Raw genomic sequence first — 15,988 nt, forward strand, 5'->3', positions numbered from 1 at the left:
CGACAGCTCGGGGCACGCGCGTCCTCGCAGCCGTGGGAAACGGCAGCGCGCAGCGTGCGGGACGGGGGTCCCCATCGAGTCCTCTGCTTCTTTCTCACGCCCGGCCGGCGGCTCAGGGGTTCAGCGTCCACCTATGAACCGGGAGGTCAGGGCTGGACTCCAGGTCAGGGCACAGGCCCGGGTTGTGGGCTTGATCCCCAGTGTGGGGCGTGCAGGAGGCCGCCGATCCATGATTCTCTCTCGTCACTGATGTTTCTCTCTCCCGCTCCATTCCCTCTCTCTTTGAAATCAATAAAAATAAGTATGTGTATATATGCATATATATGCATAAAATTTAAAAAATTTAAAAAGGCTCACATACTCATATATGTAATTTCACAGTCAGTACCTTGAGCCTCCCCTTTCCTTCTAGAACAGTGGTTCTCAACCTAATATCTGATATGCAGGATGGATTTTCATTGTTACAGATTGAACATAATTAAAGCATAGTGATTAATCACAAAACAATATGTAATTATATATGTGTTTTCCGATAGTCTTAGGTGACCCCTGTGAAAGGGTCGTTCGACCCCCAAAGGGGTCGCGACCCACAGGTTGAGAACCGCTGCTCTGGAGGCTAGCTTGCAACACATTTTGAGGGGCACAGGTCCTAACAAGCCCGAATCGAGGGGAGCTCTCTGGGTAAGGCGTGGCCTGTATTTTTCACGTGGCGTCATTCACTCTCCTTAGAAGAAAAGGCAGTGCTGCTCCCGACCGGGGCCCATCGCCCACAGCGTGGCCTGCGTGTGTGTCACTCAGCCACGATGTTGTAAGGCTTCTAGCAAACAGCCCCGCTACACATTACCAATCAGGAAACTTGGAACGTTAAAAATTAACGTACTGCGAATAAGTGTTCTTTCTGTAACTGAAGAATTTCTGAAACTATTTAAATAGTTAAAATAAAACTTTCTCCTGTTGACCATTTTTCTGTGTTTTTTTTAAATAAAAGTGAACATTAAAGGGAAATGAATTTTTTGTGTGCATTTCTCAAGAGCACCTCTATGAATGAAGATTTGATGTCCGTATGAAAATGCGTGTAAAACGATAAAATGCAGGTGCTCTCTCCGTCTTGAGTGGTATGTATTATCGGATTAAATACAACTGCTGATAAGATAAATTACTATAATTTTTGAAATGGCATCTTGGATAGCATGGGCCTATAATTGCCATAAACATAATAATCAATTTGCTGGGGAGAGTCTGTATCTGGGATTACATAACCGGCTCCTGCAATTCTCAAATGAGGTCACGTGTGCTATGACCTTCCTTAGAAAGCATCTAGTCACATGTATATCCTGCTGGCTTGGAAGGAGGAAGAGGGGGTGGTACACGTCTTTAGCGGTAAACTTCTATAAAATAACCTACAGAAAAAGACGTGGCTTTAAAAAACATGTTTGGAGAAAATGTAAGCTCTTATCTTTTCTACATGCAGTTCGATGTCAGAATAGACTTTTAAAAGTATATATGCTGCCCGGCCGGCGGGGCTCAGGGGTTGAGCATCGACCTAGGAACCAGGAGGTCATGGTTCGATTCCCGGTCAGGGCACATACCTGGGTTGCAGGCTCGATCCCCAGTAGGGGGCAGCCGATTCATGATTCTCTCTCATCATTGATGTTTCCATCTCTCTCTCCCTCTCCCTTCCTCTCTGAAACCAATAACAATATATTTCAGAAGAAAGTGTGCGTGTTTCAAGGGTTGCTTGGACTTGTTTTTGGAGAATATATTTCAGCCTCTTTACCATTAGGACACGACTCCAGCTCAGACACGGCAAAGCTTCAGGCTGCTGCTGAGCTCAGGACGTGCGGCCACACGGACACCACGCCCAGGGTGTCTGTCCAGTGTCTCCCTGTCACTTCACCCGCTCACTGCTTCAGGCGAGACCCTCTTCCCGCCTGCTTGGGTACAACCATTTGTCCGATTTCAAAATGAAAAGATTAAATGCGCTCAGATCCAAACTGAAGTCGCTGCCACTCCTTCTAAGAACATCTTCCGCGGTTCGTTTCCGACTCTCTCACTCGGAAGCAATGTCTCGGGAGGCGGCTCAGAGGCCTGCAAGAGCGAGCCTCCTCCAGCGAGCCTGCCTGAGGGCGCACAGGTCGCCGCTGGCCAACGGGGGCATCGGGCCCCCGCCCCTGCTTCAGGTGAGTGGCATGAAGGATCCGCTGGCACAACATCCTTGGAGCCTGGGCTTAATACCAACGTGCAACCCACCGACCACGTCAGGAACGGAAGACGCTGTCTTTTACCTGCTTTGCTGCCTTTGGCGACAAGAGGCAGGAAGTCCTTGGACGTATAAAAGCCCTGGTCCTGCGTCAGGCCCTGGAAGATGTGGTCCTTGTTGGGTTCTGGCAAACCTGAGGATACACATGTAGAAAATGCCGTTAGCAGGAGGAGAAGCGTGTCCTATCAGGTCGTTAAACACATGGAAGGCTGCCATCACTAAAATCAGGTGGTTCTTAGAGGGGAAGAAACCTGTAAGCAAAGCCACATGGAAGAATGCCCTTCATATGATGCACCAGACCTCAGAGGAGAGCTTTAATATAAAGCTAGGCACACAGCAGACAGCACAGCTCTCACACACACAGTCATACATGGAAGCATGGATGCACACGTGCATATGGTGTTCAGGGAACAACCAGGTTATATTCTTTTTAAAAATATTTTTTTGTTGATTTCAGAGAGGAAGGGAAAGGGAGAAAGGGATAGAAACATCAATGACGAGAGAGAATCATTGATCAGCTGCCCCCTGCACACCCCACGCTGAGGATGGAGCCCGAAACCTGGGCCTGTGCCCTGACCAGGAATCGAACCATGACCTCCTGGTTCATAGGCTGATGCTCAACCACCAAGCCACAATGGCTGGGATCGGGTTATATTCTTTCCTCACGGCATAAATAAAAATTGCTGATGTACTGAAGTGCTAAATATAAAAAACTAATCATGAAAACTAAAAAAAGTTAAGGGTACATATTTGACTAGTTCCTGAATATGGGAACTCTTTTTTTTTTTTTTTAAAGACTAAAACAATCAAAGAAAAAAATATATTTGAGCATAAAAATTCAGCTACTTCTACATTTAAAAACATTGTAAGCAAATTAAAGGGAAAATAATTCACCAGAATATTTTAACAAATAAAATGTCTTTATAAAGAAATTTCTCATTTTTAAGAAAGAACATTAGCTCTACAATAGTCATAAACAAAGAACAACAAAAATTGGGATAAGAAAAAACATAAACACCTTAAAAGCACCAAAAATCTTAACTAAGTAATTTAAGAACTATGAGCTAAGACAGTGTGGTCTGGTTTCCCCTCTTCTAATACACAAAGGATGTAAGAGAATTCGATTTCGTGGCAAGGGTAGAGATGGATTGTTGTACTCGTCTGATAGACACACAGATTAGTGCTCAATTTCTAGAAAACAGTTTTGAGTTTATCCTCAGGAAGCTCTAAGACATGCAAATAAAGTTTTAATGTGCAAAAATGGTTAATGCAAAAAAAAATAGAGACAGAAGTAGCTGAATTTTTATCATTTTTTTTTCAAATTTCACATCTTCTGTCAAGGAAAGAAAAAAGCTTAAATCAGAGTAAAGTACTAAACTTTGGCAAATTAAACAAAGGGCTACAAAGAAAGAAAAATGAAGCTTCTGAGAGTGAACGATGAAAGATAATGAAACTTGCAAATACCCATCGATCAAAGGCAGCTCTCCCGCGAGGAGGCGGCGTATTAATAAATAAGGCCTGTGTCTACACCACGATGATTTCAAAACGACACTGAAATGACTTCTTAATTCACTTTCCAGGGGGAAGAAGGAGGTTTATGAATGAAGAGGAGCTGACACAGACTTGACAAACGCAGCCGATCGGCGTGGAGACTGTTTTTTCTTGTCTTTTATGAAACCCAGGTCGTTTCTTTGTTCCCCTGGCACAGACACGGGGACCCTGGTGTCTCAGGATGCACTTACACAAAGGAACACCTCCGTGCGGACGACCGAAAAGGATCGCTTTCAAGTTCTCCACGAAGAACAGACATGACATCATGTTGCTTAGGTGACAGAAATCTAATTGAACGTTTACTGATCACGCATTGTAGGTGCTGTTCCCAAATGCATGGCCTACCCGTGATTTTTAAAACACAACATTTATTTAATTCTCATAAAACTCTTCACACAACCGACAGCGTGATCCACATTCCAGGGGCGAGGGAGCTGAGGCTCCGCGAGAGGAAGGGACAGGTGAGAGCAAACCCCGCGTCCAGCCCGGGCAGCCGCTGCCTTTTCCACGTGGAAGGTGAGAAGTAAGCCCCGTGATAATGTGATGCTACGTGACGAGTGGTATCGAAACTAACCATTCCAGCCGGCCGGCGTGGTGCAGGAAGCAGCTGATCAATGATTCTCTCTCATCACTGATGTTTCTATTTCTCTCTCCCTTCCTCTCTGAAATCAATAAAAATATAATTAAAAATAAATAAATAAACCAGCCATTCCACACCCAGTGTTCAGTGCTGCCCACGCCTATGGACACGCATCCGCCCAGGATGGGCGTGGCCGGCTTCCTGCCCGGGGGCAGAGGAAGGCTGGCTGCTGCCTGTGGCTGTAGCCCTATTTTGTGATCCTTCTCCCGGGTACAACCCTTTCCGGAATGTTCTCCTCTGTGAGGGCATCCCCTTGGCGACTGGCTGGTTACTTTCTTTTCTATTTTTTTATCCAGTAGCATTGACTTCTATTCATTCATGTGAAGTCACCTGAAATATGTGTTGCATTTAAAATATATTTTTACTGATTTCAGAAAGGAAGAGAGAGGGAGAGAGAGAAACATCAGTGATGAGAGAGAATCACTGATCGGCTGGCTCCTGCATGTCCCCTACTGTAGATCGAGCCTGCAACCCTGGGCATGTGCCCTTGACCAGAATCGAACCTGGGACTCTTTGGTCCGCAGGCGGACACTCTATTCACTGAGCCAAACCAACTAGTATCTGTTGCATTTAAATGCTCATTAATATAAATGGCTGAACAAACCCATTTCAATGGCTACTCAATATCCCACACTGCTTGATGCTCTTTGAAATAGGCATCTCTGCTTTCTTTCCCAAACACTCCCCCTCTGCAACCACCACAGAAAGAAGACCAGTGATGTGGCCTGGCCGGCGTGGCTCAGTGGCTGAGCATCGACCTATGAACCAGGAGGTCAGGGTTCAATTCCTGGTCAGGGCACGTGCCTAGGTTGCGGGCTCGATCCCCAGTGTGGGGCGTGCAGGAGGCAGCCAGTCAGTGATTCTCATCATTGATGCCTTTCTCTCTCCCCCCTCTCCTTTCCTCTCTGAAATCAATAAAATATATATTAAAAAAGAAAAGGAGGGCGATGTGCCCAGGACGTTCTTTGTGCTCGTGTGAAGCTGCTAAGCTGCGCACTCAGTGAGCAAGAACAGGGCAGCGCAGACGCTGTGCACGCCCCGTCTAGGGCGGGACAGGGAGTGAGCTTTCCAGGCTGCGTCTCCGTGGCCTTGCGAGGAGGCGGCGGGCCCTCTCAGATTCCGGAACGCCTGCGTGTTACTTTACCGGGTCACTTCCTCGGTGGCAACTGAACTGAGCGGGCACTGGGCCCTGCCTCTCGTTCTTGGAGGCACCCACGCGAGTGGCAGCTGAGCCGCCGTGGGAGAGACAGCCACGCATAGACCTGCCGCCGGGGAGGGCCTCAGGGAGCACGGGGGTGGAGAGGACAGCACCTGCAGAAGAGCCGGGCTCGGGCGCCCCGCAGGCCGGGGGCTGGCAGCAGGGGCACGGAGCCCTCCCTGGGGCGCACTGTCCTCGAGGCTCCCCCCGTGCTGTCCCACAAGATGTGAGGAGACAGATCCACTGGGCAGGGGCTCCCCTCCAGGTCACTCTGAGCACAGCCAAATGCAGTCCGTGGCGAGTGCCCTGCGTTTCTCACTTTTCCAAGAACGTTCCTGTCTGGGATCTCACCTTCTTCTCGAAGAAGGCCTTTCGTGTGGCCTCAGCCCTCGGGGTCCCGCCTGGACTGGGGACCGACCGTGGTGCAGGCCGAAGACCGTTACAATCGCAGAGGAAAGAGGCTCGGAACCCAACTCCCGGGACACGAGCCTGTCCCCCCGCTACGCCCCCGCGCCTCTGCTAATGCGATGTCTCCGTGACCATTCTCCTTCTTTATTCCTGCTCACTTAATCTTTTAGAGATACCTTCCTGCCGACTGCCGTGTTTCTATCACTGCTTGTAACCCAGCGCACATGGGATCAGAAGGAGGCCTCGGAGGTCAGACTTCCTGCATTAAAATTCTACTTCTACGGCGACCTCGGGCAAGTCAATTATTCCGGCGGAGTGTTGTTGGGAGAATGAAATGAGAACAATGTCTGTGAAGTGAATGTTTCCTTTTCTTTGCATCCTCTCCCTACAAGCCTTGGTTCCATGTAATGAAATGACACGTGTGGACAGCCGTACCTTAAACATGCATCTCATCCATGATACACACAGGGGACGTTGTCACGCCTCGAGGTGGTCGGTGCTGGGCAGGTGGGTAGCGGAGCCCATGGAACTTGGCATCTTCGGCTTCACTAAGAGGCTGTGGCCAGACAAGGGTGCTCTACCCTCGTTCGGTCGAAGCACAGGAGCCTCAGGACCAGGCAAGTAGCAAGACGAAGGCCCTCTCACACTTACTGGGTTGTTCAAGTCCTTGCCTCAGAGACCGACCCGGGAGTCTGTCTCAGGGCCTCCCCTCTCCCGCTGTGCTTGGCAAAGTCACGCACCATCTCACGCTCCGACTCCGTGATTCTGGAGGGAAGGTAGCCCTGCCTGGTGTAGGGGGTTGTTCGGAAACGTAGGAAGAGATGTGCACACAAAAGCACTCCGTCCGGTAAGTCTCAAGCAACCTTCAAATGTCAGTCATCACCACTGTCTTGGGCAAAATGTAAGAGATGGAAAATGAAGACTCACATGATGAGAAGAGTCATAGGAAACACTGTCAAGGCAAAGTCACGGGAATGGACCCCAGGCAGCCCTTTAAATGGTGTTTACAAGATGCGTAAATGTAGGTATAAAATGACAGATGTACGTATCTACTAAAATATGAATCTAATTAATATCCAGAAAGGATTGACTGTTCCTATACCCAGCCCAGGCACTTGGGGTCCCAGCAGAGAATAACTCGCTCCCCTGAGGGTCTAACATGCACAGTGCACAGCGGGTCACAAAGCCCGTCACCTGTCACGGAAAGATCATGCCTATGACCCAGAGGACTTCTGTCTTATTTCCAAGGGACAATAGTGCCAGATGGGCCATACTCCTAGGATCTATATATTGATTGGGAAGAGATTGATGGAGTCCTATTGTGCTTCTTTTGCCAATAAAACTCCCCATCTTGTCCCCGCTGCCCCCCTGCAGGCCGCACGCTTAGTCCTGAGGGTTTGGACTGAATTCGGAAAGAATGCAGCGATTCCCTACAACACATGTGAAATCAGATCACTGTGTCACGACAGCGTTCATCCCATCGACCTGTCAAGTCCTCGTTATACATCTGATCCGTGTAAGTGCCGCCGACTTCCTCTCCCGGCGTGACCACATGCACTCACGGCGTGTAGCACGCAGTTGGTTAGCGCATAACCAGACGGAGATGTTACGAGTGGGAGTCACCATCCAAACCGTGATTTCCCCCACGACACACGGTATTTTTCTGTAGGAAACAGATAAGTGAAGTCCAGAACCAAGAGAAGCACCGAGCACTCGGGCCGTTTCGAAGATCTGACAGCTGCTGAAGTAAGGCCCTCTTTCTGTATTGAATTTGTAAGATGGATGATGCCTCCTTCAAAAGCGTTGAGGGAGGGAATAAAGTAACCAAAGATGATAATTCCCACAGACTTAAGGCAAAAATGTATTTCAGGTCCCTTTCGTAACTTCCTGTAGAAAATCTGCGCCAGTCCTATCCCACCCAGGAGACGGGTTCACGAAACTTTGTATGAGAACTTAATTCAGGGCCCGATGCGGGGCACGTCCAGGTGACAGCTATGTAAACATGCTAAGAAAAGAGCGTTACCCAGTGTCACACGGATGGAATACACTGTCATCATTACAATTGCGGAGGCCGTTTACCTATCAGAAAACATCCCACAATTCCACGCGGCAAAGTGAGGAGGTGACTCGCTCTGCCTTTCTGGTCTCATCATGTTCACTGCCTTTACATATTTGGGGAAAAATACAGAGACTTCATTTTAATTAATAAAATGATGCCCAAGGACTCCAAGATGGGCAAAATACCCTTGAGTGTATTTTACTTTCCTGACAAACCATTTCTATACTCAGGAACCTTCTGATCTATTGTTCCTTCCCTATAAAGGGGCATAGAAAACAACCAACATGACTCAACCTTGGGCTAAAAAAAAAAAAGATAAGGCATTTCTCTTTACACTTTTGTAATATTCTAATATTGTCATAATGAAGCAGAAATTATTTTAAGAATTAAATTTTAATTTTAATATAAATGTAAGATCTTGTAAATCCCTCTTTTAGTAAAGCTGTATCAACGTACTTTCCTATAACTGTCAAAAACTTCTACCTATTTACTTGGCATTATTTAGTACAGTATGATTTCCCCCTTGGACCGCTTCTCTTTTCTTCATTCCTCTCCCTTCTCTTTTCTCTGTTTCTCATTTTCATCTGGCTTTTACTATGAAGCAATTTCCTTACATTTTAATCCTCACATTGTGAAGCCAAAAAAATAAAATAAATAAAATAAAAATCAAACAATACGCCGGAGGCAAAGGTTTTTTCCTTAACGACTGGAATTCTTAGATGGCGCTAGGAGATGAGTATTTAGGACTCCGTACGTATACTATATGCCAAAGTAAAGAAATCATTAATAATAAAAGACTAAAAAGGAACAGTTCTATTACAAAATAAATCTCCCAGGCTTGCAAAGAAAACAAATTTGCCACCGCCACCTGCTGTGGCGATGAGGCCATAATCTCAACAGCAGGACATAAAAGGGAAGAGGAGACACAAATACAAAAGCACAGACACTAAAAAAGTAATTAAAACACTTATCTCCATCCCCATCCATAACGGAACACCCTCCACCCGCCACTGGAACGCAGGGCCTGTGCACGGCCCAGCGGGAAGGGCATTACGGCCGCCACCACGAACGCACACCCGGGCAGGGGGAGGCCCTGGGCGGATGGGATCCCGGAGGTATTACTAATGGGCTCATCGCCCGCAAATGCGCCACACGCTCATCGGCCGGATCCCTTGCTTCCTCAGAGGTATTTTTAAAAATTATACATCTCCATTGTTTACTCAAATATATTCTTAACTGCAGGCCCTCGACAGCCCCCTCTGTGTCATTGTCCTCCTGGCTTTCACAACTCTGCTGTGAGGCTCCAGTATTCTGCACATCAACCATCTGAGGCCATCGCTGTTAACGTAATGTGCACTTAAATATATTTTTATGGATTTCAGAGAGGAAGGGAGAGGGAGAGACAGACAGACACATCCATGATGAGAGAGAATCACAGATCGGCTGCCTCCTGCACACCCCCAACTGGGGATCCAGCCCGAAACCTGGGCCTGTGCCCTGACCGGGAATCGAACCGTGACCTCTTGGTTCACAGGTTGATGCTCAGCTCCTGAGCCACGCCAGCCGGGCTGGGCAATTATGTTTAACAAATGTGCATTTAGGTCAGGCACTTAAACGGGTTCCTAGAAAGCCATGCTCTTAGCTACAGTCCTGGAGTGCGAAGAGGTGACACGCAAGGCAAGGGTATGGGCCGTGGGTCTGATTACTCCCGTGGCCTCTGGCCTCAGGCTCTGCAAAGTGAGACGATGCGAGTCCGAGGAAGCAAGGGGCAGCTTTCACACCAGACCGGGCACCCCTGTGCTGGGAGACCCCCTGGCTGCTAGGTTTTGCTCTCTCATCCCTGGATTCTCACCAGGCATCTCTGGGGGGCAATGCACAGCCCCTGGGGTCACGGTCAGACAACCTCGAATGGACTCCGACGATGGTGCTTATCAGCTTTTCTCTACAAGTTCATGCTCAAGTTACTAAACGTTAAACCTCCGTCTCCTCATCTTTAAAAATAGAAGAGTTAGTCCCACCGGAGGGCTCAGTGGTTGAATGTCGACCTATGAACCAGGAAGTCAGGGTTTGATTCCCGGTCAGGGCACAGGCCAGGGTTGCAGGCTCGATCATCAGTAAGGGGAGTGCAGGAGGGAGCCGATCAATGATTCTCTCACACCATTGATGTTTCTATCGCTCTCTCCCTCTCCCTTTCTCTCTGAAATCAATAAAAATATATATTTTAAAAAATAAAATAAAAATGGAAGAGTTACAAAAATGTCTTTCTTTACAGAACTAGTATTGGGACAAGTAAACATACCATAGCTCTATATTGTTGTAATTACTTAATTTCACAGGTAGAAAAAGCAATTCACAATCAGATATTGGTTATGCTACCATATAGGTCTTAAATCTTGAAATGATATTCACAATTGTCATTTCATTTTAATTATGTATTTTCCTCTTAGAGTCAAGTGATGCATTTCTATGCCAATTCACCTTACTCTAAATCACTTCTATAATTCTATAAATTTTAGCAGAAAAATGTATCTTAATAGATTTCTTCAAAAACATCTATAATAATAAAAGTGTAATATGCTAATTAGACCAGATGTCCTTCTGGATGACCTTCTGGACGAAGCCGGGGCTACAAGGGGAGCCCGGGTCCCGGGTACCAGAAGGAAGCCAGTGCCGGCAGCCGGGGGAAGAAAGGCTTAGTCTTGCATGAATTTTGTGCATCGGGCCTCTAGTGAGTGAAATAAAAAAATTATTCCCATGCTTAAATATTCTTGGAATGTATTTAGTATTATTGACTTGTTGCTGAGTTAAGAGTCTTGAAATGAGAATACTTTTCTCGGAATTCAGAAAATTCCACCAAGTAGTCACTTTCCCAAAGACATTCTCGACGGGCAGCCGTGGTCAACAATTTCAGAGCCACGTGGCCAACCTTCTCGAACCCGTGTGCTCATCACCAAACAGGAGGTTGTCTAGAAGCAGCGCTGGAACCTGGCCTGGGTTTTTCAAGGAACCCACGCCTCTAAGAAACAGGTGTCTCTGTACCTGCACGCGTTGTGTGTGTGCACGGAGGGGCAGGCCTGCAGTACATTCCGGAAGAGCCGTGCCTCACGAGTGGGTTAAAGAATCACACTTGCCAAGATGAAATGCATCACACTGTCCCTCTTATCCAGACGCCATTCCAAGTTCAGAGAGAGTGGACGCCAATGCCACACTGCGCGGTAATTATCCACACCTGCCAGTCACTCCCCGGGAACGGGCGCTGTCTGTGGAAGACTGTGTCGGATGCCAGCCTGGGGGGAAGGGGAAGGCACGGGTTCGACATCAGACGCACCTGTGTTCCCGTCACCACTCCACCGCGCCTCAGCTGTGTAGCCTTGCATAATCAGTTATTTAAATTTTAAGTTTCCATTTCCTTATCTATAAAACCTGCCTCACAGGGAGATTCATGAGATAATATATCTCAATAATATGATAATTGCTCTGCCCAGTGGCGGGCGTATGACAAATGTTAATAAATGAGTTGGCTTTTATGTATTTTAAACTTTTAAAAATCCTATTACTTTTACACTTGTACCTGCCTTGATGTTTAACACGATTTCAGTGTAAAACACCACCACAACAACCATAATGATGACAAAGCTACAGATAATTTAAACTTACTGCCAGTTAAAATTTATTTAAATATGAGCACATAAAACCTGGCAGAGTCGATGTATAATTGTAACATATCTAGTTCTGAAATTTCATTACCAAAAATGCCAAATAAATATATAGTTTACCATGTTCCACTTTTAGATTTGGTCCAGCTGTGATTTTTTTTTAATACTTACCCAAGGGTTAAATATGTTTATTGATTTTAGTGAAAGGAGAAGGAAGAGAGAGGCAGAGGGTAAACGCAGTTTACCCTCCTGGGTCAACACTGCCACCCAAAGAGAACTCATTTCAATTATGATGTTTACGTGAAGACAGTGATGAAGACATTGATGAATACAATTGACGAAGACAGTGATGAGGACATGGATGAGGAAGAGAGAAAGAGAGAAAGAGAGAGAGAGAAAAAAACATCGATGTGAGAAAGAAACATCCACAGGTTGCTTCCCGTATGCGCCCCAACCAGGGATCAAACAAGCAATCTAGGTATGTGCCCTGGCTGGGAATCGAACCTGCAACTTTTTGGTATATGTGTCGACACTCCAACCCACTGAGCCACACCAGCCAGAGCCCGGCTGTGAATTTTAAATTATAATTACAATCAGTTGGGAACAGGAACTTCGAAGCTTATTTTATTTCACTGATTCTTCATTCATATTTATGGAGTGCCTACTATGTGCGAGCTAGCACACTAGGTGCTGGGGATACGCAGGTGCACAGCTCCCAGGACGTGTAATCAGAAACTCAGAAACAGCAGGCTCATTCTCTGACAGAGGGACGCACAGTGGAGCTGCCAAACTCGGGCACAAGGCCTGCAGACAGCCACACCCACGCGGAGTCCCTGGAGGTGAGTGCTCCCAGCGGTGGAAGAAGGGGAAGGAAGGGCAAAGGCAGGGCGGGGTCAGAGTTCAAGCCCCTGGACCTGGGGTGTGGTCAGGGGAGCAGACAGGTGGGCACAGGTGGGCAGGTCGCATGGGCCCTGCAGGTCACAGAGGATTGTGGATGTCACACTGAGGAGACCCTGCAGGGAGGTGACAGGATCAGCTCTGAAGGTCAACAAGGGTGAGTCAGTGGGTGTGGGCTGCGTGGACGGGCAGGCAGCGGGAAGGCGGAAGGCGGGCCGGGGGCCATGGCCAGGCTGCTGCAAGGGTGCGGCTGAGACAGGAGCGCTCACCTGCGCTCCCCACCTGGGACGCTGGGAACCTCCCCTCGCACACATGACAGGACGTGCCCACGACCTCCGTGTAAACACAGTTTCCTCCCAGGGCAACACTGCGACCCAGAGAGAAGTCATTTCAATGATTATGTTTACGTGAGGACCGTGGTGAAGACACTGATGAGTAAGATGCAAACTTTGAATAAGTTGCTGATGCTTCAGAGAAACGCTGTGCAGAGCATTGAAACCGTGGGTCTAGATTTCCTGGATCCGTGTTCACCTTCCTCCCGTTACAGGAACTGCAGGGGACAAGGGGACTCACTAAGACGCCGACTGCGGGACACACGGGAGGAAAACGGCTTCCTTCCGATACCCGTTTGACTAAACTCAACCTTTAGAAGGGCTTCTCCCACAGGCGGAGATTTTTGTCGAAACCGAAGCCCTGAACGCGGGAGAGAGAAACACCACCGGGTGACTTCCACACACGCCCTGACTGGGGCTCAAACCCACGACCCAGGCATGTGCCCCGTCGGGAACGGAACCGGCAACCTTTCGGGGTGCCCGGATGATGCTCAACCCACGGACTCACTGACAGGTGAGGTCGAGGCAGGAAAAGCTTCCTAAACTCTCAGAGCAAATCAGCGCCAGAGCCAGATCTAACCCGGAAAAGCTCTCCCAGGCGCTTTCCTCGGTGCCACGAAACGGACACTCAGGGGCGCACATGCACCTTCATTACGGGGGAGGAGGGAGGAGGGGCTTAGTCTCGCCTTTTGAAATTTAGCATAGAGTGATTGGCGGTACTTTAAATGTTCTGAATGTTAACACAGTCGTTTTTTATTCACAAGAAAGAAAAAAAACACCATCGTGCTGTACAGAGCAGTAGGTAATTATTCACACATCATCCCACCTACGCTCCCCTTTCCAACAATGGTAAGTAAACGACGCCTGCTTTCATCTGCCTGATGCCTCCTGAAAGATCTTCCTGTCGGCCCAGATCTACAATGGCAGCCCTACCACCAGTTCCCTGTGATGAAAGCGTAATAATTAAAGAGTTCTTCCTTCTTCCGCGGCAAGTCATTGGACCTACGGTAAATCAGCCATCAGATTTTCATTCATTATTTCCACGTGAAGGGGTTTGCCAGCTCCAAAAAAAGAGAAAGTATACATCTTCATTTGTCAAATTTCAACGTACCCCTGTTCCCGTGGCTATCCAGGCTCCCGGCATTATCCTTTAAAATAACCCACAGCAAACTGCGGCCAGGTCACACAGCTGCCCGCAGCCCGGGTGACCCCGCATCGACCCTGCTTGGAACTTGTAAGTGCACAGTTAGGGGGAACAGGAGGCGGCCCCGTCCTAGTTAATGGCACCGAGCTGTGGTCCCGCGGCCGGCTCCCTGGTGTGGCCGGTGATCAATTTTAATCTCCTGATCACGAATCAAGAAAGTCCGACTCCTGCATCTGGGTTCGTCCTGAAGGAGATGACAGGTTGGTCCGTGGACGGAGAGGTTTCATGGACCTGGTATTCCAGGAGAGAAGGCACCTGCCCCTTCCCTCCTCCCGGTACCCGCCCTGCTCCCGGGTCCCCTGCGGACAGAGGCAACACGATGGTCTCGCCCGGAAGCAGGTGCGGGCTGCGTACCGGACGGGGCCATGAAGCGGCCCTTTGACTTTAAAACACTGACTGTGGCCCCGGACCACTCGATGGATCTGAAAAGTCTCTGAGAAGAAAACACAGAAAGTGGGAATCGCTCTGGCATTTTTAGTTTAGGAACAATGACTCTGCCTCAGCCAACAGAGGTTACCCAGAAATGGAGCCCATTTCTCCATGCAACTGTTAATCAGGGAAAATTATATTCCTTCTCTCTTCCTCTCTCTCTCTTCTAGAAAGGGAGGAAGGGAAAGGGAGAGAGGGATAGGAACATTAATGAGAGAGGAAAATCATGGATCAGCCGCCTCCTGCACGCCCCCTACTGGGGACCGAGCCGGTAACCTGGGCCTGTGCCCTGACCAGAAATTGAACTGTGACCTCCTGGTTCATAGGTTGATGCTCAACCACAGAGCCACGCACGCCATCCAGGCCTTTCTGTCTCTTAAAATGAATATCAATCAGACAGTTAAAACATATATTGATTTTAAAAGACAGTAACATTTTAACCTGTCCAGTGGGCCAGTCCAGTCCAATCCCTTGTTCCACATACACTCAATGTTCTTCAGTTTCAATGAGCTGTTCTATGAAGGTAATAAAACCATTCATTTTTTTCCGTAGGTAAGACCATGCTAAATTTAGAGGCACAATGAGAAAGAAAGAAACCAGGACTGTGCTGCATTCTTAAATGGTAAAAAAAATAAATAAAACATGGTGAGTGTCAGACTAGTCTAAATGCCGTTGTCCAAGCGGAAGCTGCCCAGGCCAGGCGGACCAGCAGGAGGCCAAGCCCACACGGACAGCAGGCAGGATCGGGGACGGCGGCTGGGAGCCAGGGCCAGGCGGATAGTCCGAGAACACTCGCCCTTCAGGGGAGCTTTACAGAACTGAAAACGTTTCCGTTAGGTATCTGAGAAATACTAGACTCTGATTTTTTTTAATTGCTACAACTATGCTACTGTAAGTGCCAACTTACATACAGAACTTTGGGAGGTCCAACTGGTGTTAACTGAGGGCAGACGGTGAGAGTGTGGGGTGAGATGTATTACATGTGCACACACATTCACGACTACAGTCCACAGGGAGGATCCACTCTGCCTACTTACCTATCTGTGTGATACGTGTGCATTTTATTTATTTTTTTAAAATGTTTTTATTGATTTCAGAGAGAGGAAGGGAGAGGGAGAGAGAGATAGAAACATCAATGATGAGAATCACTGATCAACTGCCTCCTGCACACTCCCTACTGGGGATCGAACCCAAACCCAGGCATGTGCCCTTGACCAGGAATCGAACCAGTGACCTCCTGGTTCCTGGGTTGATGCTCAAGCTCTGAGCCAGACCAGCTGGGCATATGTGTGGATTTTAGAAGGATCTGTTAATAATATAGGGTGTCCCAAAATTCACGCAAGATTTGAATTTT

At 47.9% G+C, this 15,988-nt stretch overlaps 1 protein-coding gene across 1 annotated transcript in view; it reads right to left on the reverse strand.

Moving 5' to 3' along the window:
• Window positions 1-15,988, reverse strand: part of DPYD (dihydropyrimidine dehydrogenase) — a 322,055-nt gene that overhangs the window by 159,190 nt on the left and 146,877 nt on the right. The window contains 1 exon segment of the mRNA XM_015563508.1: window positions 1,993-2,393. Coding sequence (XP_015418994.1) covers window positions 1,993-2,393 — 401 coding nt within the window.

The sequence above is a fragment of the Myotis davidii genome, unplaced genomic scaffold, assembly GCF_000327345.1.
Source record: "Myotis davidii unplaced genomic scaffold, ASM32734v1 scaffold217, whole genome shotgun sequence".
In the NCBI taxonomy this organism is placed as follows: domain Eukaryota; kingdom Metazoa; phylum Chordata; class Mammalia; order Chiroptera; family Vespertilionidae; genus Myotis; species Myotis davidii.